This window comes from Orycteropus afer, unplaced genomic scaffold, assembly GCF_000298275.1.
Source record: "Orycteropus afer afer isolate SDZICR_OR568_19922 unplaced genomic scaffold, OryAfe1.0 scaffold00264, whole genome shotgun sequence".
Classification (NCBI taxonomy): Eukaryota; Metazoa; Chordata; class Mammalia; order Tubulidentata; family Orycteropodidae; genus Orycteropus; species Orycteropus afer.
The window spans coordinates 1,612,255-1,636,138 of NW_006921851.1; the positions used below are offsets into that span (position 1 = coordinate 1,612,255).

Here is a 23,884-nt window from a genome sequence, read left to right on the forward strand (position 1 = left end):
ATTTCTTTTTCAGCAATCTCTTTGCTGGTGTAGAGGAATCCAACTGATTTTTGGATGCTGATCTTATATCCTGCCACGATGCTAAATCTCTCAATTAGGAAATTCTTTTTCTTAGATGCTTAAGTTTAATAAATCAAAACCAAACCTGTGGCCAGTGAGTGGATTTCAACTTATGAATTAGATTTAACTTAACATTAATTCCATTGGCAAAGGCAATGCACCAAAAAAAAAAAAAAAAGAAAAAAAGAAAAAAACCTTGTATATCTATAAAGAGCTCTGGTGGCATTATGTGTAAGGCATTTGACTGCTAACCAGAAGTTGGCAGTTCAAACCCACCAGCCACTTCCTGGAAGAAAGACTGGGCAATCTCTTCCATAAAGATTTACTGCCTTGGAAACCCAAAGTGGTTCGCTGTAAGTTGGAATTGACTCGATGACAGTGAGTTTGGTTTTTTGATTTTTGTATATCTATACTGAGAAAAGAAACATAATTAAATTAAAATAATAATAATAATAAAAACCACCAAATCCCATGCTGAGAAGAATCTCTACATTAAGAGCCACAAATCAAAGCCTTAAAAAGTCTACAAATTCAGTACAATGGTAAATGAATGACATTTAAACAACAGTTACTAACATTTGTTGTTTTCATTGTTCAGTGCCATCAACTCATCTCCAACTCACAGCGCCTCTATGTACAACAGAACAAAGCACTGCCTGATCCTGCACCATCCTCACAATATTTGCTATGGTTAAGCCCTATTTGCAGCCATTGTGTCAAACCATCTCATTGAGGGTCTTCCCCTTTTAGCTGATCCTCTACTTTATCCTTTTCCAGGGAATGGTCCCTTCTAACCACATGACCAAAGTAGGTGAGATGGAGTCTGGCCATTCTTTCTTCCAAGGAATATTCCAGTTGTACTTCTACAGCAGATTTGTTCATTCCCCTGGAAGTCCATGGTATTTTCAGTATTCTTCATCAACACAACAATTCAAGTCTAAATTCTACTTTGGTCTTCCTTATTCATTGTCCAGCTATCACATGACTGTGAAATGACTGAAAACATCACGGCTTGGGTCACGCACACCTTAGTCTTCAAAGAGACACCTTTGCTTCTTAATACCTTAAAGGGGTTTTTTGAAGCAGATTTGCCGAGTGCAATACATCCAATATCCTGACAGCTGATTCCATGGGGGCTGGCTATAGATGTAGGTAAAATGAAATCCCTGACAATTTCAATCTTTTCTCCATTTATCATGATATTATTTATTGGCCCAGTTGCAAAGATTTTTGTTTTATGTCGAGATGAAATCCATATTGAAAACTGTAGTCTTTGATTTTCTTAAGTGCTTCAAGTCTTCTTCACATTCTGCAAGCAAGGTTGTGTCATCTTCATATGGCACGTTGTTCATGAGTGTTCTTCCAATCCTGATGCCTTGTTCTTCTTCATATAGGCCAGTTTCTCAGATTATCTGCTCAGCATATAGATTGAGTAAGTATGGTGAAAGGATACAACTTTGATGTACACCTTTCCTGATTTTAAATCATGCAGTATCTCCTTGTTCTGTATGAACAGCAGCTTCTTGGTCTATGTCCAGGTTCCTCATGAGCACAATTAAGTGTTCTGGAATTCCCATTCTTTGCAATGTCATCCATAATTTGTTATGATCCACACAGTCCAATACTTTTACATAGTCAATACATAGCCAATAAAACACAGGTAGACATCTTTCTGGTATTCTTCGGTTTCAGCTAAGATGTACCTGACATGAGCAATGGTATCCCTTGCTCTGCATCCTGTTCTGAATACAGCTTATATTTCTGGAATCCCTGTTAATACACTGTTGCAATATTTCTGGATTATTTTCAACAAGATTTAACTTGCATGTGATATTAATAATATTGTTCAATAATTTCCACATTCTGTTGGATCACCTTTCTTTGGAATGGGCACAAATATTGATCTCTTCCAGTCAGCTGGCCAGGCAGCTGTCTTCCAAATTTCTTGGCATAAACGAGGAAGCACCTAAAGCAACCCATCTGGTTGTTGCAACATCTCAATGGGTATTCTGTCAATTCCTGCAGCCTTGTATTTTAACAGTTCCTTCAGTGCAGCTTGGACTTCTTCCTTCAGTACCACTGGTTCTTGATTATATGCCATCTCCTGAAATAGATGAACATCAACCAAATCTTTTTGATATAGTGACCACATAGTTCTTCCTTTTGATGCTTCCTGCATCATTCAATATTTTGCCCATAGAATCCTTGCAACTCAAGGCTTGAACTTTCCCATCTGTTCTTTCAGCTTGAGAAATGCCAAGTGTATTCTTCCCTTTTGGTTTTCAATCTCCATGTCTTTGTACATTTCATTTAATACTTTGCTTTGTCTTCTCAAGCTTTGCAATCTTCTGTTCAGTTCTTTTATTTCAGCATTTCTTCCATTTGTTTTAGCTACTCCACACTCAAGAGCAAGTTTCAGAGTCTCTTCTGACAGTCATCTTGTTTTTTTCTTCCTTTCCTGTCTTTTAAATCACTGTTTGCTGACTGTGGAACAGACTATCGATTGCTCATATGCAAATTCAAGTTGAGGCAAAAGAAAATTAAAATAAGTCCACGAGAGCCAAAATATAACCTTGATTATATCCCACCTGAATTTAGAGACCACTGATGCACTTAATACCAATGACCAAAGACCAGATGAGATGTATGATGACATCAAGAACATTACACATGAAGACTAACATTTACAGAAAGCTTACTATAGGTTAACAGTATACTAATAGAATTATATGGGTTATCACACTAGATTCTCACAATACCCTGATATTGGCTTCATTTTATAAATGAGGAAACTAAGGCATAGAGAGGTTAAGTACCTTGTCCAAGGTCACATAGCTTGTAAGAGATGGGACTGAGATTTGAACTTGGGTCTAGGCTCTTAACTACAACTGTGCTGCTTCTCTAATAAAGAAGCCACTTTCCAGTCTTCTCCCACCTCCATGCTGCTATGCAAACATTTGAAATGCAGTAGACTATTCTAATGATATGGGAGCTCTGGTGGCATAGTGCCTAAGGCATGTGCAGTGTAGTAAATTACTTTGTGTGGCTTTTCTACCCGTAAGTCTTTGTAAACTCCAATGTGGGATTTGCTATGAGCAACTGAGGAGCTCCTGATTGCTGAAGGTGTCCACCTGGAGTATTTCTGTTGGGAGTGGCACAAAACAATGTTCTGGGAGGTGCCCACTCTCTCTCAGGTGCTTAGAGTTCTGATGCTATAATTGGCTAGTCTGACCACCCTGCCGGTTTCAAAAGGGAGGCCTCCTAGAGGCAGAACTCTGACTGCTGGTTGAGGAAGATGTGCTACCAAAAGAGACACGCCCTACTGGAAGAGACACATGCTGCTGGGAAAGAGATGCAAGAGACACACATTGCTGAGCGAGACACCGAGGGACAAGGACTGCTGGGGAAGAGACTGTGAGGGACTCTTGGCTGAGGGATGGTGGGCTGGGAGAGACTGAGCATTCTTCCTAAACTTGAGTTGTAGCCTGATGCTTCCCTAATAAACCCCGTAATCCATGAGTTCTGTGTGGCCACTGCAGCAAATTATCGAACCCAGAAGAGAGGTGGTGGGTGCTTTGGGAGGAACGGTTGGAGAAAGGGCTGGAGGGAGGCAGCATGTCTGGCCTTGTAGCAACAGGCCTTGGGTTACTGCTGGTAATCCTGTCTTCCTCTTGTAGGATTAGAGTAGGTCAGAACATGTGGCATCCTTGCCATTTTTGTAGCATGTGACTGCTAACCAGAAGCCTGGTTCAAACCCACCAGCCACTCCTCAGAAGTAAGGCTCGGCAATCTACTCCCATAGTGATAGTGCCTTGGAAACCCAAGAAGAGGTCACTATGAGTCAGATCCGAGTTGACGGAAGTGGGTTTGGTTTTGGTTTGGTTATTCTACTAATATAAGTAACAAAGAAAATCTCTGTGAATTACACATTCAGTGTCTTAATGAAAAGTGCACACCATACCACTTTGTACATACTAGTGAAAATTAGACTTCTGGTTAACAGTCAAGAAGGCTGGCGGTTCAAACCCACCAGCCACTCCTCGGAAGGAAGAAGGTTGGGCAATCTACTTCCGTAATGATACTGCCTGGGAAACCCAAGGAGGGATCGCTAAGAGTCGGGTCCGACTCCACAGCACATAACAACAACAACATGCACAACAAATGTATCAGGTAGGTATATTTAAATAATTGCCTGATTGTAAATGAACATTAGTAGTATTATTATAGTTGGCCTAGAGACAGCATCCACATGGCACACTCTGTTTCGGGAGCTTTTTGTATCAATACACATGGGTAAAAAAGAAGTCACTTAATAAATAATGGAAAGACAAAATTGTGTAAAAGTCTTGAACTCCTCAAATTGTTAAGCACTTTATATAAAGTTTTTTTTTTTTTTTTTAACTTTGAGCTCATCATACTCCATTTTAAATATTAATTCTGCCAAAGATCAAGCTCATTCCTTCAAAATTTAACAGCTTCAGTATAAAATTCAGGTAAATGAGAAATAGGACAGAAAAATGAAAAAAAAAAAAAAAAAAGGGAGGGGAAGAAGCAATGGCAATGATGGCATAGGAGCGTCAACTTAACTCAAAACCGAGCCACTTCAGGTTTTCCTATTTAACTTTCCCATGAAAAAAGAAAATACAACTTACTGATGGAATTTTCACAAATACAAATAAGGGAACCCATCTGTATTATTTAAAGATACGTACTATAAACATAATTTGGAGGTTAGCTCTAAATTGCCTCTAAGTGATTAAGAATTACTACTTTATGACACCTTGCTATAGAGTACAACTATAAGGACAAAAGGACCAAACCAACTGTGCTGATGGCTCCATTGCTGGGCTCCCCAGTTGAAACTCAGCTAGTATTTCACTCATTCGAAAAGCACCAACGTGCTACTGTAGACCTTATCTCTGCCGATAACGACGTCTTCATCCCTGATCCTTGACTTCCTCATGCAAAATGCAGCACGCAGCTCCGCAGCCAAGCTAGCCTGAGTGGGGTCCGCCGCGAAGCACAGGCGCTGCATGTGCATCACCGGACCCAAGTGGGCCAGACTGCCGGAGGACCAGGGACGGCGGGGGGGTGGGGGGCAGTGGGCGGAAAGTCCAGCCCTTACCAGAGGGTCTGCGCTGCACGCGAGCAGCTCCTGTCCGCTGGGGCCGGTAGAGCCTCCGAACGTTTCACTACACCGAGGCTCCCCCTCCATTACATCTCTCTCGACGTGTAATGAAAGGCGCATTACAGCGGGAGCAGAGACAGGGCAGAGTTGGCCAAGGGAGGCGCGCACTCACCTTCTTCTTCTAACTCCAATTTCTCCAGCATGCCGACTCCAGCGGTCCCCGGAGCTGCTGCCGCTGCCGCTGCCGCCGCCGCTACAGTAGCCGCCTGAGGAAAAGGAGGGGAGAAGGATCAGCATTCGGAGCCGCCCAGCACGCCCCGGACCTGCAGCGGGCGGGGGGGAACGCTCCGCCGGCTCGGCCCGCCGGCTCGGCCTGGCTCGCACCGGGCTCCGCGGGGGCGGTGTTCACCCGCACCCGCCCGCCCGCACCCCAGGAGGAGGGACCAGCGGATGGCCCACCCCGGGCCGGGGGCGGGGCTCCGCGTAGTCGCCGGTTCCCCCACCCCCAGGAGCGCTGGGCAGCCGCAGGTTCCCCCTCCAGCGTCCGTTCACTGGCGGTTCCCCAGCCTCTCCCCACTCGTAGTGGAACGTTCCGCTTCCCAGAGGGCGTCGAGTCCCCCCGGAGGAATGAACTGTGGAGGAGACTCCAGAGGGGAGGCGGGGTCGGAGAGTTGAGGTGGGCCCTGGGGTCGCTCTGGGCTGCCCATCCTCCAGGGCCGACCCGCGCAGGCGCAAGGCTGGCTCCAGGCGCCCATCATCCGGCTGCGGCCTTCCGCCTTCCCGTAGGGGAAGCGACGCCATTAGCAGAGGCCCATGTTCTTATTCCTCGCCTCGTGTTACCACCCTGCAGCACTCACATTCACTCACCCGCCCCTGCCACCCACGGTTGGTACTTTCTCGTTGGTTTCACCTGCTAAGGTGTGGTCTAGGCCCAACCTGAGGGTGGGGCAGGAGCGGGGGCGGGAATGGGCGGGGCGATGGGGCAAGGCCTGGAGCTGGAGGCCTCAGGACCCAAAAGAGAGATGGGTGGGCCAGCGAGAGTGGTAGGTAATGTGTGTGCGTGGGTTTTTTTTATTTTTTTATTTTTTTTAGGTTTTAGATTAAACTGCCTATCCCTAACTCCTGTTAAAAAAAAATGTTCTGTGTATTGTAGATGCACTTTGTTGCTTTCAGTTTTTTGCAGCAGTGGAACTAGTCATTTGCTGCCTCACTTAACAGCTCTTTTCGTCTTAGGTTAAGCCGTTGGCAAAAATTCACAGGAAACTAAATCTGGCCCTGGCCACTTCTGTCATCCTGAATATCTGAGACTCCTGTCACCAGCTATGATGCTGGCAGCCGCAGGGGGCAGGTTTCCCCATTCCCTGAGGCCTCACCTCTGTGACAAGCAATTTTTGCCCCTTCCACAGTGGGCGGCTACTTAATTTTATAGCAATTACATTAAACCTAAAGATCCAGGGACCTTGTTAATTAGATTAGATTTCTAGTGCTAATTAGGGCCCAATCACTTGAAAAGACCTTTGGTCCTATCACTCTTGCAAGCCCAGCTGGAGAACAAAGTACTGAAATCCCCTTTGCTTTTTGTTTTTGCCCTGTCATCTCAGTTGGGCCCATCCCTAAGTGTCAATGAAGCTTCCCCTTGGAAAATACAAACAAAAAGAGCACTGAAGGTCAAGACAAAACTACTTTTGTAGAATGTCTGATGATTAAAAAAAAAAACCATACAGTTAACATCATGTTTAACAGTGAAGGACTGAATACTTTTTTTATGCTTTGATTTTAAATGTGGGAACAAGGCAAGGATGTCTGCTCTCATTATTCTTACTCAATTTAGTACTGGAAGTTCTACCCACTGTAATAAGGCAAGAAAAAGAAGTAATAGGCATACACACTGCAAAGGAAGAGATTAAATTGTCCCCATTTGCAGATGAAGCACAGGGGTTAAAGCATCCAGCTGCTAACCAAAAGCTGGGCAGTTCAAACTCACCAGCTGCTCCACTGGATAAAGATGAGGCTTCATCAGTCTACTTCAATAAAGACTTAAAGCCTTGGAAACCCTAGGGCAGGCAGTTCTACTCTGTCCTATAGGGTTGCTATGAATTGGAATCAGTTTGATGCAGTGGGTTGGGTTTGGTTTTTGGTTTATTTGCAGATGACGTGATTGTCTACATAGAAAAATCCTAGTTATATGCAAAAAAAACCCAACCTCCTGGGACTAATAAGTGAGTTCAGTAAGGTCATAGGGTTATAAGATCAATAAACCAATCACATTTCTATACAACAGTGAATTGTGGAAACTGATATCAAAAACAATACTATTTACAGAGAAAATGAAGTACTTAGGTATACAGTTATGAAAATATGTACCAGACCCATATGCTGAAAGTTACAGAATGCTGATGAAAGAAATCAAAAACTTAAATAAATGGAGAGGAATCCCATGTTCATGGATTGGAAGACCCAACATAGTAAAGTGTCAGTTCACCCAAATTGATCTTTAGATTTAATGTAATTCCTATAAAAATCCCAGCAGGGTTTTGTTTTGTAGACACAGGCAAGATTATTCTAATATTTATATGCATAGGCACAGGCTGTAGAATAGCTAGAATGTCTTGGAAAAGAGTAATGAAGTGAGAAATCACACAATATTAAGGCTTACTGTATAGCTACACTAATCAAGATAGTGTGGTATTGGTGGAGGGATAAACAATAATAGAAAGCCCAGAAAAAGACCACACAAATATGCCCAACTGATTTTTGAAAAAAGTGAAAAAGCAATGGTACTGGTACAAATGGACATCCATAAATTAAAAAAAAAAAAACAAAAAAAAAAAAACCACCTACACCTCACACCTTACACAAAAATTAAATTGGATCACAGACTTAAATACAAAGTATAAACCTTTTTTTGGGGGGTGGGGAGAATGAGAAAATCTTCAGTACCTAAGGCTAGGCAGGGTTTGTAGACATGACACCAAAAGCATAATCTATAAGAGGAAAAATAAGTTATTTGGATTTCACCAAAATTAAAAATTTTTGTCTAAAGAAGACCTTACTTAGAAGATGAAAAGACAAGCTACAGAGTGGGAGAAAATAGTTGCAAACCACATAGCTGATAAACAGTTAGTATCTGAAAATAAAAATAACTCTCAAAACTCAACACAAGGAAAAAAAATAATACTATAAAGCTAGAAGGAGCTCTAGGTGGTACAAATAGTTAAGCGCCCAACTACTAACTGAGTTGGTTGGTGGTTTGGACCCATCCAGTGGTGCGTTTCTTCAGTTCTTTCAAGAACTGAAGAAAAAATTTAAGCCTCGAGTTGCAATATTGAGAGATTCTATGGGCAAAATACTGAATGATGCAGGAAACATCAAGAGAAGATGGCAGGAATACACTGAGTCACTGTACCAAAAAGAACTGATCGATCTTCATTCATTTCAGGAAGTGGCATATGATCTAGAACCAATGGTAATGAAGGAAGAAGTCAAAGCTGCAATGAAAGAACTGGCGAAGAACAAGGCTCCGGGAATTGATGGCATACCGATTGAGATATTTCAACAAACAGATGCCCCATTGGAAGCACTCACTCAGTTATGCCAAGAGATTTGGAAGACAGCTACCTGGCCAACTGACTGGAAGAGATCCATATTTGTGCCCATTCCAAAGAAAGGTGATCCCACAGAATGTGGAAATTATAGAACAATATCATTAATATCGCACGCAAGTAAGATCTTACTGAAGATAATTCAGAAGGTTCAAGCTGGATTCAGAAGAGGACGTGGAACAAGGGATATCATAGCTGTTGTCAGATGGATCTTGGCTCAAGGCAGAGAATACCAGAAAGATGTTTACTTGTGTTTTATTGACTATGAAAAGTCATTTGATTATGTGGATCATGACAAATTATGGATAACATTGAGAAGAATGGGAATTCCTGAGCACTTGATTGTACTCATGAGGAATCTGTACCTTGACCAGGAGGCTGTTGTTCGAACAGAACAAGGGGACACTACATGGTTTAAAATCAAGAAGGGAATGCGTCAGGATTGTATTCTTTCTCCACACTTATTCAATCTATATGCTGAGCAAATAATCCGAGAAGCTGGACTATATGAAGAAAAACGTGGTATCAGGATTGGAGGAAGAATCATTAACAACCTGAGATATGCAGACGATACAACTTTGCTTGCTGAAAGTGAGGATGAATTAAGGCACCTACTGATGAAGGTTGAAGAATACAGTCTGCAGTATGGATTACGTCTCAATATAAAGAAAACAAAAATCCTCACAACTGGACCAATGAGCAGCATCACAATAAATGGAGAGAAGATTGAGGTTGTCAAAGAATTCACATTGCTTGTTTCTACGATCGATGCCAATGGAAGCAGCAGTCAGGACATTAGACGTCGTGTAGCATTGGGAAAATCAACTGCGAAGGAACTGTTTCAAGTGCTGAGGAGCAAGGATATCTCCTTGAGGACTAAGGTGCGCCTGACAGAAGCCATGATATTTCCAATCGCCTCTTATGCATGTGAGAGCTGGACAATGAATAAGGAAGACCGAAGAAGAGTTGATGCTTTTGAGTTTTGGTGCTGGCGAAGAATGCTGAAAGTACCATGGACTGCTAAAAGAACTAACAGATCTGTCCTGGAGGAAGTGCAGCCAGAATGCTCCTTGGAAGCAAGAATGGCCAGACTTCGTCTCACCTATTTTGGTCATGTTGTCAGAAGGGACCATTCCCTGGAGAAGGATGTCATGCTTGGTAGGGTGGAGGGTCGACGAAAGAGGGGGAGGCCTTCAACGAGATGGATTGACATGGTGGCTGCAATGATGGGCTCAAGTATAGCAGGGATTGTGGGGCTGGCGCGGGATCGGGCAGTGTTTCATTCTGCCGTGCATGGGGTCGCTATGAGTCGGAAACGATGGCATTTAACAACAACAACAGTGGTGCCTTGGAAGAAAAGCCTGGTGATGTGCTTCCCAAAAGTCACAGCCTTGAAAGCTGTGAAGCACAATTCTACTCTGCAACACATGGGGTTGCCATGAGTCAGAATTAATGGGAATTGGTTTGGATTTTTATCCAGGTACAACATAGGGAAAAGATGCAAATAAGAACATAAAAAGATGGTCAACATCACTAGCCATTGTCATCGTTAGGTGTGGTTGGGTTAAATCCAGCTTATAGCAACCGTGTGTACAAAAGAAAGAAACATTGCCTGGTTCTGCATCATCTTCACAGTCGTTGCTACGATTGAGCCCATTGTTGTAGCTACTGTGTCAATCCATCTCACTAAGGGTCTTCCTCTTCTTCACTGACATTCTACTTAAAGCATGATATCCTTCTCCAGGGACTGATGACCATTCTTGCTTCTAAGGAGTACTCTGGCTGTACTTCCAAGACAGACTTGTTTGTTCTTCTGGCATTCCATGGTGCATTTGGTATTCTTCACCAACACCATCATTCAAATGCATCAGTTCTTCTCTGGTCTTCCTTATTCATTGTCCAGCTTTTACATGCATATGAGGCAATTGAAAATGCCATAGCTTGGGTTAGGTGCACTTTAGTCTTCAAAGTGACATCTTGGCTTCTTAGCATTTTTAAAAACTCTTTTGCAGCAGATTTGCTCTGCTGATAGGTATACCTAGGTGCATCTTACTCTGTCTGCAAGCCTCTTGTCCAAAGGCACTCAGCTTTCTTGCTCTGTGGGCTGGCAAGCCTGGCCACTCAGCCTTGTGCTTCTTAGTTCTTCTGCAGTTGTCTCAGCTGGTCGTCTCTGCCAAAGAGGTCCAGTGGAAAGATCTCGGGTCCAAGGTGCTCCACTTCTCTGCCTCTTCTCTCTTGATGGCTGTGAAATCCCACTTTCTGCCTCTAGGAGGGCACATTTAAGCCTAGCAGAATGACAAAACTAACCAGTCCTCACATTAGAGTTCCATACACCTATTTGCATGGTCCCACCCAGTAATCTAGTGGGAGTCATAAAGACTGGCTAGAAAAGCCATACCAAGTAATCCACTGCACCACATCTGGCTTCTCAAATTATTGCTTAGCATATGGATTGAATAAGTATGGTGAAAGGATATAATCCTGATGCATGCCTTTCTTTATTTTAAAGCATGTAGTATCCCCTTGTTCTGTTTGAACAACAGCCTATTGGTCTATGTACAGGTTTCATATGAGCACAATTAAGTGGTCTGGAATTCCCACTCTTCTCAATGTTATCCATAACTTGTGATCCTTTGCATAGTTAATAAAACACAAGTAAACATCTTTCTGGTTGTCTGTGTTTACAAGGAAGATCCATCTGACATCAGTCATGATATCCCTCATTCCACATCCTCTTTCCATTAGGAAATGTAAATTAAAACCACATTGAGCATGACTACACACCCATCAGACTGACAGAAATAAAAAGTAGTGACACCACCAAATGATGGTAAGATTGTGGAGAAACTGGATCACTTACAGTGCTGGTGGGAATGTAAAAATGAAAAAGCCACTCTGGGAAAGTTTAGCAGTTTCTTATAAAACTAAACATACAATTACTATGCCACAATGCTACAATTTCACACCTAGGGATTTATACTGGAGAAATAAAGACTATACATGAATGTTTATAGCATCTTCATTTGTAATAGCCCAAACTGGAAATTACACAGATACTCTTTAACAGGTGAATGGTTAAACAAACAGTGGTATATCCATACCATGGAATACTACTTTGCAATAAAAAAGGAACAAATCAAAACATGCGACAACTTAATTTCAAGTGTATTATACTGAGTATGGGGGGGGTCCTCAAAAGGTCACATAATATGTGATTCTATTTATATAACATTCATAAAATGACAAAATTATAAAAATGGACAGATTAGTGTTCTAATCTCTTGCCAGAGTTCTGGAATGGAAGGGGAAGAAATAAAGTGACTGGCTATAAAAGGGCAACATTGGGATACTTACTACCATGGAGTTCTTCTGCATTTTGACTGTATCAATGCCAAAAGCCTTGTTATATTGTACTATAGTTTTTTCACTCCATGAGCCAAGAGAAGCTAATTAAATCATGTGAAGGCAATTACAATTTGGGTTAATTTTTTGAAAACATATATATGATTCACATACTATAAAATTCACCCACTTAAACTGTATAGTTTAGTGGTTTTTAGTATATTTAGAGAAGTTTAGAATATTTTCACCATCCAAAAAAAACCCATGTCCATTAATGTAACTCCCTGTTACCCCTAAACACCCTCATCTCTCCACCCTGGGAAACCACTAGTTTGCTTTCTTGTCTATATAGATTTCCCTCTTCTGGTCATACCGTATAAATGGAATAATATGTGGTCTTTTGTGATAGTCTTCTTTTACTTAGCAGAAATGTTTTGAAGGTACATCCATACTGTAGCATGTGTCAGAACGTCTTCCTTTTTATTACAGAATAACATTCCACTGTATGGATATACCACATTTTATTTATTCATTCATCCACCGATAGACATTTGGGTGGTTTCTGCATTTTGGCTAGTTTAAATAATGCTGCTGTGAACATTCCTTTATAAGGTTTTTGTGTGAACATTTCTTTTTATTTCTCTTGAGTATGTAGCTAGGAGTGGAATTTTTGGGTAATATGGTAACTCTGTTTTAACATTTTGAGGAAATGCTAAATTGTTTTCCAAAGTGGCAGCACCATGTTACATTCCATCAGCGGTGGATGAGGGTTCCAATTTCCCGGGTAATACAATCTTGCAGTATAGGTCCCCTGGGTTGCACAAATGGTTTGCACTAGTCTACTAACCAAATGTTTGATCCCACCCAGCAGTGCCAGAAGAAAGGCCTGGGGACCTGCTTAAGAAAAAATCACAGCCAAGAAAACCTTACAGGGCAGTTTTACTTTGTAACTAATCAGATCACCATTAGTTGGAATTGATGCAGTGGCAATGGTTTTGTTTTTGTTTTTTTAATAGTTTTGCAAGATGTTTCCATTGGGGAAACAGGTGAAGGGTACACAGGAGCTCTCTGTATTATTTCTTCGAACTGCATGCAAATATACAATTATCTAAAAATAAAAAGGCTTATTTTACAAAATACAGTTTGGTGAAACATAATAGAAAAGTCATCTTAATTTTAAAAAGTCTACACTTTTCGTTTCTTGGAGTAATTTTGGTACAATTTTTAAAACAGAAACTCCTCATTGGTATTTAATCATTAGGCCCTCTATTAGTTTCACTTATGATCCTAATGTGTTGGTTTCGGGAGGCTGAAATGGCAGCAGATGGGAGTACGTTTCTCAGAAGGTTATGGTGTACTGGAAAGTCATCCACAAACTAGAAAGACCATAACCATTACTATTGAGTTTGACAGAGAATAGAAATTGAAACAAATTAATGTGACTTTTAGTTTTTATGTACCTTCACTTGATAATGGGTATAGGAGTAGCCCAAAATAAAAAATGTTTATGTAATATACTAATAAGGTTGAATTTATTTCCACAGGTAGTTGTCAATTGTTAAGACATACCACTTTTTCTTTCTTAGAAAGACAGAAGGAAAGCTTTTAAAGCTTTCATATGTATTCATAAGTATATTATTGTTAGATGAGATCTGGTCAGCCCTCTACTCATGACAACCTCATGCATAATGGAACCAAACCTGCCCAGTCGAGCACCATCCCCATGAGTGCTCTTTGGACCATTGTGCTTCATAGGGTTTTCACTGACTGAGTTTTGGAAGTAGATTGCTAGGCTCTCTTAATAGTCTGTCAACTATGGAAGCACCACCAAAGCCGGTTCAGCATCGTAGCAATGTGCAAGCCTCCACTGACAGATGGGTGATGGCTACTCATGAAGGGCATTGGCTAAGAACCAAACCCAGTTAGTTCTCTCACATGGAAGGTGAAAATTCTACCACTGACCAATGTCCCCTACATAAATGTATTCAGAGTCAAACAGTGATAGATTAATAAGTACAAATAAAGCAGTGATTGTCAGATGCCCTTTATAGTGATGTCTTAAAGTTGCAACATTCCTATGCCACTCTTAATTTTAGCTATATATGGCAAGTGGAGAAAGCCATTTAAGGAGGAGAGGAGAGGGGAAGGGCCCAGGCAGTGTTTTACATGCAAAGAGACAGGGGCTTGCATATATGATACTATCTTATCTCTCTTAGTCCATGAAGACTAGAGATATTTGATGCACCAAAAACAGAGAGACAAAACCCACTACCAACTCCCCCCCCCCAATTATCCAGATATATTTCCTGAGGGAGAATGAGCTATTAGGGTGAAGTGGCACCAGTTTTTTTCTAGATGACTTGTTCAGTTTGCAATATGGGACTTTCTGCCTGTGCCATCACCCTCTGCAGCCAGGCTGGTCTTTCTGCACTGTAGTGTGATGGAGAGCAGAAGGCTCTTAAGAGTTGAATTGTTTTCAGTTAATTCCTGAATCACATGGAGCCATAGCCTTGCATGTATTACTTTCTGGTTGGTAGAAAATGCCCAATTATTAAGGTTTGTCTTACATTATTGTGCACAGGTGTAGCAAAAATACAGTATTCTGAAGGACTAAGAGGGAAAGGAAAACTTCAGCCTGAAAACTTAATTATAAAATTCCTGCTAAAAAAAAAAAAAAAAAAGCACTCCTTTATGAACTAGGTCAGATAGCAGTTTGCTCAGCACTTTTTTTTAAAAAAAATCTTAAATAGCTACTGCAAGAAATAAATCAAAACCTTGAATACTAGATAAGCAGGCCCTGAATAATTTAACATATCAAAACCCACAGCTTCTATATTCCCCTTGCTCTCTTCTTTGAACTCTGGCTTTGCTTTGCATGGTGTCCTCCATGGGATAGGAAGACCAGAGCCTGGATGGGAGGGACAAAATAAGTCCTGTCCTGCCCTCACCCTCTTTTCTCCAGACAGCTGAAACACCACTTATGTGCTCAACACTTCCTAGCCTCAGTTTTGGGCCCAGAACTCTCCTGAGATAACCTCCCAGATAATGTCTTGGTTATTTCCATGTGAATTTTCTACAGAAAACGCAAGCTCAGCCATCTAGATAGTCTCTGAGTCCTCTTATCTTGTTGTCTTAGTCTCTCTTAAGACAACCCACTTGTATTATCCTGCTACAGCCACCTTCATTCAGATTCCTACCATCACGGGCTTGGATATTGGGACAGCTTGTCCATTTTCTACCCTGTGGCCAGGGTGAGCTTTAAAAATAAGGACTTATTCTTGTTCCTTCCTTGTTTAAAGCCATTCGGTGATTCTCAGGAGACATTAGGAATTTTTGTGCAAACTCCTTAGCTCAGAGCAAGTGCCTGTTCATTTTACGTCTCCATCTTCTCTTGCCAGCTCTGTGTACCTTATACCTAAGTCTAAATGCACTGCTCCTGCAATATACTGTGTACTCACTGTTCTAAGGTTTTTGAACATTCTAGCCTCTCCCTTACTTCCACCATCACTTGACTAATTCCTAATCATTCTTTTAAAATTTGGATCACTCTTCACCAGCCGGTCTTTCCAGATTCTCTCTTTTTTTTTAATGCATTTTATTGAAATATAATTTATGTACAGTGAAATACACAAAACTAAAGTGACATGGGTCAATGCATTTTTTTCAGTGTTCCTTCCCCTCCCACCCGTGACAACCAACAAAGAAAGTTTCCCTCCATATATAAACCTTTCTTTGACCCTCCACAACAACGAACTAATACTATATTTGTCCTTCTGTGATTGACTTATTTCACTCAGCATAATGTCCTCTAAGTTCATCCATATCATACGATGTTTTGGAGACTCTACATTATTCTTTAGTGCTGCATAGCATTCCACTATGTGTATAGTTTGGTCATCCACTCTTCCACGGATGGGCATGTAGGTCGTTTCCATCTTTTTGCTATTGTAAACAGTGCTGTAATGAACATGAGCGTGCATGTATCTGTTCCCATCCTGGCTCTCACCTCTCTAGAATATATACCTAGTAATGGGATTGCTGGGTCAAATGGTATCTCCAATTCCAACTTTCTAAGGAATCGCCATATTGCTTTCCACAGTAGTTGTGTCACTTCACGGTCACACATGCAGTGTATGAGAGTCCTAATCTCTCCACATCCCCACCAGCATTTGTTATTTTCTGTCTCATTGAACCTTGCCATCAGTGCCGAGGTGAGATGGTATATCTCCTTGTTGTTTTGATTTACATCCCTCTGATGCCTAATGACTATGAGCATCTTTTAATGTATTAGCTGACCACCTGAATATCCTCCTTGGTGAAGTGTCTATTCATGTCTTCTGCCCATTTTTCACTTGGATTGTTAATTCCTTTGGTGTTGAGGCATTGGAGTTTTCCATCAATCTTAGACATAAGTCCCTTGTCAGATATGTAATTATCAGCAAATATGAATTTGTTGCTGTCAATTTTGTCATGTACTTTTTCATTGTGTCGATTTCTTTGTTCCATATAATTTTCTATGCTGAGTTCATTTTGTTTGTGAATCATGTTATCACTTCCTTCATTGCTATTGTTTTAGTATTTGCTGAATATTTATGCTGGTCCTCTTTTTTATTTTGATGTGAAGGTTGGTCATTTTTCTTTGAGGTTACCCTGTGATTTATAGTTTTCTTCCCATGTTTAGAATAGTCTGTTCTATCTTGTAGTAGTCTTGACTTCCTTATCATCTAGAAATTCTGTAATGACACAGTTTTTTCCCTCTTTTTGGTTTGTAGTTGTCCTCATTTGTTAATTGATGTTTCCGGTTCCCTGTTTACAATCTTGTAGGCTTCTTTACTTTGGATACTTCCATAGCTGGGTTGGTTTCTGGGTTACATTATCATGTGTGTTAATGGTCAGTTATTGTTTGCTGTTGTTGCTTCTCTGTCCAAAGGGCTCCCTTTAGCATCTCTTGTAAGCTTGGTCTGGTTTTAACAAATTCTATGAATTTCTCCTTATCTGGAAATGTCCTAATTTCATCATCATATTTGAAGGACAGTTTTGCTGGGTACATAATTCTTGGTTGGAAATTTTTCTCTTTCAGGGTTTTATATATACCATCCCACTGTCTTCTCGCCAGCATGGTTTCTGTTGAGAAATCTGAACTTAGCCTTATTGGTTGCCCCTTGTAGGTAACTTTTCATTTTTCCCATGCTGCTCTCATGATTCTTTCTTTGTCTTTGGTTTTGGTGAATTTGACGATGACATGTCTTGGTGTTTTTCTTTTGGGGTCTATCCTGTTTGGGGTTTGTTGGACTTCCTGAATGGATATATTCTTGTCTTTCATCCTATCACGGAAGTTCTCCTCCAACAAATCTTGGACAATTTTCTAGTGGTTTTATTTTTCTCTTCCTGTTCTGGAATTCCAGTGACACATAGGTTATTCCTTTTGATGGTATCCCACATGAACCTTAGGCTTTCTTCATTTTGTTTTGATCTTTTTTCTGATTGATCCCTTTCCAAAGAAGTATTCAGGTATTTGTCTTCAGTCTCATTAATTCTGTCTTCCATTGCATCAATTCTACTCCTTTGCCTTTTCAATGTGTTATCTATTTCTGACAATTTAGTATTAATCTTCTGGATTTCTATCTGTAGATTTAGAATCATTTCTAATTTTTCATTTATTTTGTCATTTTGTTCTTGTATTTTCTTCCAAAATTCTTCTAGGGTTTTGTCTGTGTTTTTCTTGGTCTGTGTCTCAATCCTTTGAAGATACCTAAATATAATTCTTTTGAATTCCTTATCAGGGAGTTCCAATGCTGTGTCTTCCTCAGGGATGTGTTTTGGGTCTGTATCCTGTTCCCTTGTTTCTCCTGCTTTATCTTGCTTCTTTGTCTGGACTGTGATGCTCTATTGTCTCCAAGGCATTGTGATGTTTTTGTGTTCGTATTTAATTGGTGATTATATGTTGGAGTGACTTGCCCGTAATTTTCATTTTCTTTGTTTTGTTTGTATGTTATGTATACAGGCAGGGTACTGTGCTGTGCTCCTGTATTCACTAGTTGACAGCACTTATACACTCACCACCTGTCTTCTTTCTTATTGTCAGCCTCTCGTATGTCCCTGCCGACCCTGGCAAACAGAGCCTGTCCTTAGGTCCCTGGAATCTGAATGACAATACTATCACTTTAAAATCCAAAATGGTTGCCACTTGTAAATATTCAAAATGACTGCGCCCTCAGTGGCTTTAAATATCCAAAATGGCCACCACTTGTAAACATTAAAAATGGCTGCATCCTTGGTAAATTTGAACATCCAAAATGGCTGGCATGTGTAAACAATCAAAATGGACAGCAGAAAGTCCACAGCTCAGGTTGTCTCCCTCCTTGCTGTTTCCCTTCCTAGTCATATGTCACCAGAGCAGTGGTCCCTGCAGCTCTTGGTGACTGGGACTGATCTTTAGGTCAATTCTCAGGTCCCAACACCACTTGGAAATATTCAGGCTGTTGGTCTCATCAGAGTAGCTGACAGTCCGCAGCTCCAACCATCTTTGTACTCACAGTTTTTGTTCAGGTTTTTCCACTAGTTGGTGCCCAATCCACTTCTGTATAGTTCCTTTCAAAGCTCAGGGTTCCAGGATTATCTTCGGCATCTCTGTCAATTGGTTTCTCCTTTCTTTGTTGAAGAGGGTCTGTGTCATTTGTCTGCCTGTTCCTCCAACTTACCAGAAGTCCCCCCTTTCCAGATTCTTGACCTTTTTTTCTTACAACTTGTCTGGTTAATTGCTTCTCTTAATCCACACCCTCTGCCTACTTCAGTATGGCATTTAGTGCAACAGGTTGAAATTTACTTTTCTGTCTCCCCTAAACACTAGAATCTCTTGGAATGGCAAACATAAGTCTGTTCTTCATTTTTGTCTGTTCCTTCATTTTTGTCTGTTCCTTCATTTTGTGTTTGGTACATACATAACCACCACCACCACTACCCCCCCCCCAAAAAAAAACAACATTGCTGTGGAGTTGCTTCCCAATCAAAGTGACCCTGAAAGATAGAGTAGAACTGCCCCCATAGGGTTTTCAAGACTAATCTGTATAGAAGAATTCTTGGTGGTGAAGTAGTTAAGCACTTGGCTGTTTACTAACAGGTTGGTGGTTTGAACCCACCAGCTGCTTCACAGGAGAAAGATGTGGCAGTCTGCTTCTGTAAAGATTCATAGTGGGTTTAGGGTAACCTTTATGGAAGTAGAGTTCCTCCAACTTACCAACCTTTCCGTTAACAGCCAAGCACTTAAGTACTGCATTACCAAAACTCCTTCCTGGCACATTCAATTCAAAAGATATTTGAGTGAAATTAATTATTCTTTACTAGTAAATGAGATTAGTAAATAAGAACTTGGTGGGTAAACTATTGATTTTAGTATCTTAAATAGCTTTGAGAAATGACCATAGTCATTTTCTCCTGAGCACTGGAACTAACATTTTGAAGAAAATAGTGACTGTGCTAAGAAATAATGTCAGCAAACAGTTTTTAATAGACTATGCTGAGGGAAAGGTTGGTGACAGCACTTTACATCCAGGTTTGGATATTGACTGGAGGTCTCTGCCAGCTCTTGCCACCATCCTGCAATTTTAGTGTCTGTTAAATGAAAATAATTGATTTTTTAAAGTGGTGTGAGAACTTGATGAAACTCAAAAATACATAACGTATTCAATACCACAAACAATATATTTTGGGGAAAGGTTTTGTTTATTTTGATACTTTTCCAAATAGCAATTTCAAATGCTATAAAATAAATTACTTTCTGCCTAACATTTATGAAAATGTTATGCTTTATTTATTTATTCTACAGTATCTTTTCAAAGACAGTGGAAACCAAATTCTATAGTTTAATAAGTCAACTGAAAACTTGTTTCAAAGTAAGTGTTATAAATAAGAGGTAAAGAAAAATGATTGAACTAAAAAAAAAAGTCCTTTTAGTCTGCATTATCTGTTAAACTTATCTTCTAATTTCCAAAAGGTAGGCAATATTATGCTTTTGAAAATAGTCATTCATTCAGCAAATATTATTTAATATGTATTATGTGCCAATCACTGTAGTAGGTGGTCAATAAAGTATGTGTTGAATAAATATGCCCTGGTATAATTAGAAATTGGTAGAATATATGGACTAGGAACCCTATACATAGATAAGTCAGCATGATTACTCTTCAATTTCTAGTTCTAAGGAGCTTATTATTCAGAGTCTGAAATATCTCTCTTGACTTTTATGAGTGAATCCAAATTTGTTTTTATTTTTTGCTAATCATTTTCTCTGGTAGCATAGTGGCTAAGACACTTGCCTGCTAACCAGACGGCTGGCGGTTCAAACCCACCAGCCACTCCTCGGAAGGAAGGTTGGGCAATCCTACTTCCGTAGTGATACTGCCTCGGAAACCCAAGGAGGGGTCGCTATGAGTCGGGTTTGACTCGACGGCACATAACAACAACAACAACAATTATTTTCAAGGTATTTTATTATTAGCTTTGTGTTTAACACAACTTACTGGGAACTAAATAACAGATTCTATTATGTTGACAATTCTTAAAATACTTTGGGAAATAAAAAAATAAGTATTGCTCAACAAGCTCAATTCATCTTTCAGTTCTTAATGCACCTGAGTTACAAACTTTGAAATGTATGGTTGTTAACAGACACACAGATCAGTGGACACAGACACAGACCTGTGGAACAGAATTGAGAACCCAGAAATAGATCCATCCACTTATGGACAGCTGATCTTTGACAAAGGGCTGAAACCCACTAGATGGGGAAGAGATAGTCTGTTTAACACATGGTGCTGGCAAAACTGGATATCCATTTTCAGAAAAATGAAACAAGATCCATATCTCACACCATACAAAAAAACTAACTCAAGATCAAAGACCTGAATGTAAAACCTAAAACTATAAAGTAACATAAGGGCAAAATTAGGAGGCCTAATTTATGGCATAAATAGATTATCAAACATAAGTAAAAATGCCTGAACAGCAGAAGATAAACTAGGTGACTGGGACATTCTGAAAATTAAATTATTTTGTGCATCAAAAGACTTATCCAAAAGAGTAAAAAGAGAACCTAAAGATTGGGAAAAAATATTCGGCAATGATATATCTCGCAAAGGACTTCTCTTTGAAATTTATAGAAAACTTCAACACCTCACCATCAAAAAAAACCCAAAAAACTAATTAAAAAATCGGCAGAGGATATGAATAGACCACCAAAGAAAGTATTCAGGTCCAAGAAACACATGAAGAAATGCTCATGATCATTATCCCTTAGAGAGATGGAAATCAAAACAAAAATGAGATGTCATCACAGTCCAGTAAGAATACCAAAGTTCAATAAGACAGAAAATAACAAATGATGGTGAGGGTGTGGAGAGATTTGGATTTTCATACACTGCTGGTGGGACTATAAAATGGTATAACCACTGTGGAAAGCAGTACAGTCGTTCCTTGAAAAATTGGAAATAGAAATATCATTTGATCCAGCAATCTCACTACTAAGTTGTTGTTGTTGTTATGTGCCGTCGAGTCGGCCCCGACTCATAGCGATTCCGAGGCAGTATCACTACGGAAGTAGGATTGCCCAACCTTCCTTCCGAGGAGTGGCTGGTGGGTTTGAACCGCCAGCCTTCTGGTTAGCAGTCAAGTGCTTTAGCCACTATGCTACCAGAGCTCCTACTAAGTATATATCCTAAAGAAATGAGAGCCAGGACACAAATAGTTACGTGCACGGCCTCATTCACTGTAGCACTATTCACAATAGCAAAGAGATGAAAACACCCTACGTGCCCATTAACAAATGAATGGATAACCAAACTAAGATACATACACACAATGGTATACTATGCAACATGGAATACTATGGAAGAATAAGGAAGACTCCACAGAACACTTTATAATGTGGATGAATTTGGAGGACATTATTGCTGAGTGAAATAAGTCAATCACAGAAGGACAAATATCGTATGAGTCTACTATTATAAAAAGTCAAGGAAAGTTTTACATGTGGAAGGACACTTTCTTTCTTGATTACCAGCTACATAAGAGACATAGGTGAAGGGAAAGACAATTTACCAAAAATGGGTGACCAGCACAATATTATTAAGGAAAAGGAAGACAGGGAGAGGTGTAAAAGAGGTACAGACAACAAAGGTAAATACTACTACATACACAATACTGCATTATCAGTAATAACAAACATTAATTTATGAGTTGATACATAGTAGACAGACAAGATGATCAGGTATGGGTAGGTGGATGGGAATATATATATATATATATATATATATATATAGATTTGGCAGATGATACTTCTATATATGTATCTGTATGTGCTATGAAAATGTGCATACATATAATAAAGCTATTGGGGCAAATTTAGCCCCAACCAAACACCTTGAGGGCATCAGTCGCTGGGCCTGCAGTCTTGGGACCATGGTCGCAGGGTACATCAAGATCAATTGGCATAACATACTACACAGAAACATTGTTCTATATCCTGCATTGGTGAGTAGTGACTGGAGTCTTAAAAGCTTGTGAGCAGCCATCTGAGGTACAACTATTAGTCTCTGGTCATAGAGCAAAGAAGAGTGAAGAAAATCAAAGACACATCTAAACAATTAGTCCAAAGGACTACTGGACCATGGACACCTCAGCCTACATGACCCTGAGACAAGAATTAGATTGTGCCCAGCTTCCACTGCCAACCACGTGGAAAGAGACTTGGAGATCCTGAATAGAATGGGAGAAAAATGTGGAACAAAACTAAAAATCATAAAAAGATCAGGCTTACTGGTCTGGTAGAAACTGGTAAAACACCCAAGACTATGGCCTCTTTTCACCCATAGGGCCTATATTTGAACTCACTCCCATGGCTTAACTTTAGCCAAATAAGAGACAGGCTTAGGAGCTGAACTGTTACACCAGAGAGGTGCACTTCTTAGAACAATCAACCGTGGGAGATCAGAAGGGCAGCATTTGTGCAGGGAGAAAGCTCAGAAGGAAGGAATACATAGGAAAAAAGGATACAAAGAAAAGGTAACCACAGGGAGGAAGAGGGAAGAGAGCTGTTAAATTGTGGGGATTGCAGTCTATGTCACAAAACAAAATGTGTATGAAATGTTGAATGGAAAAAATTTGCTCTGTAAATTTTCATGCAAATCACAATAAAAAGTTAACAGAAAAATTGTGTTTTCTTGTTGTTGTTTATATTATAAAACAACACAGAATGATTAAAAATATCACAAGAAAGTCTCCCCCTTCTCTTCACTACTATCTATCCCACATATCATTAACACCGCCCTCCCTCTGAACAAATCACTACTAATAGTTTTTCAATCCCTTTTAATGTATTTATTTATGGAAGCTCTGGCCATAAATTGGTGTAAAGGTACAGAAATTATTGAGACCAGTTACTTCCACTATTGTTATGTCTTATTCTAGGTAAAGTGACTAAAAGGGAACGTGATACTTAAAGCTGTAATTAAAGGAATTGGTTAATGCTTCCATGGCATCTTGTACATTTGGGTCTAGGGAATTCTGGGATCTTTCTTTACTATCTATAGTGTTATGTAGCTAGTCAGATTTAGCAAACTAGGGGCACAAAGCCAACTAAATACCAATGTAAATCTTTTGGAAAGATTTCAATGCCTCTTTTTTATTGAGTTATAATTTACCTACAATAAACCGTATCCATTCTAAGTGTAAAATTTGTTGAGTTGACAAATCAAGA

General features: G+C 40.1%; 1 protein-coding gene across 1 annotated transcript in view; it reads right to left on the minus strand.

The window, feature by feature from the left end:
- The window catches only part of PRKAG2 (protein kinase AMP-activated non-catalytic subunit gamma 2), a 619,849-nt gene that overhangs the window by 115,612 nt on the left and 480,353 nt on the right, over window positions 1-23,884 (minus strand). The window contains exon 5 of the mRNA XM_007950134.2: window positions 5,361-5,441. Coding sequence (XP_007948325.1) covers window positions 5,361-5,441 — 81 coding nt within the window. The remainder of the gene's footprint in view (window positions 1-5,360; window positions 5,442-23,884) is intronic.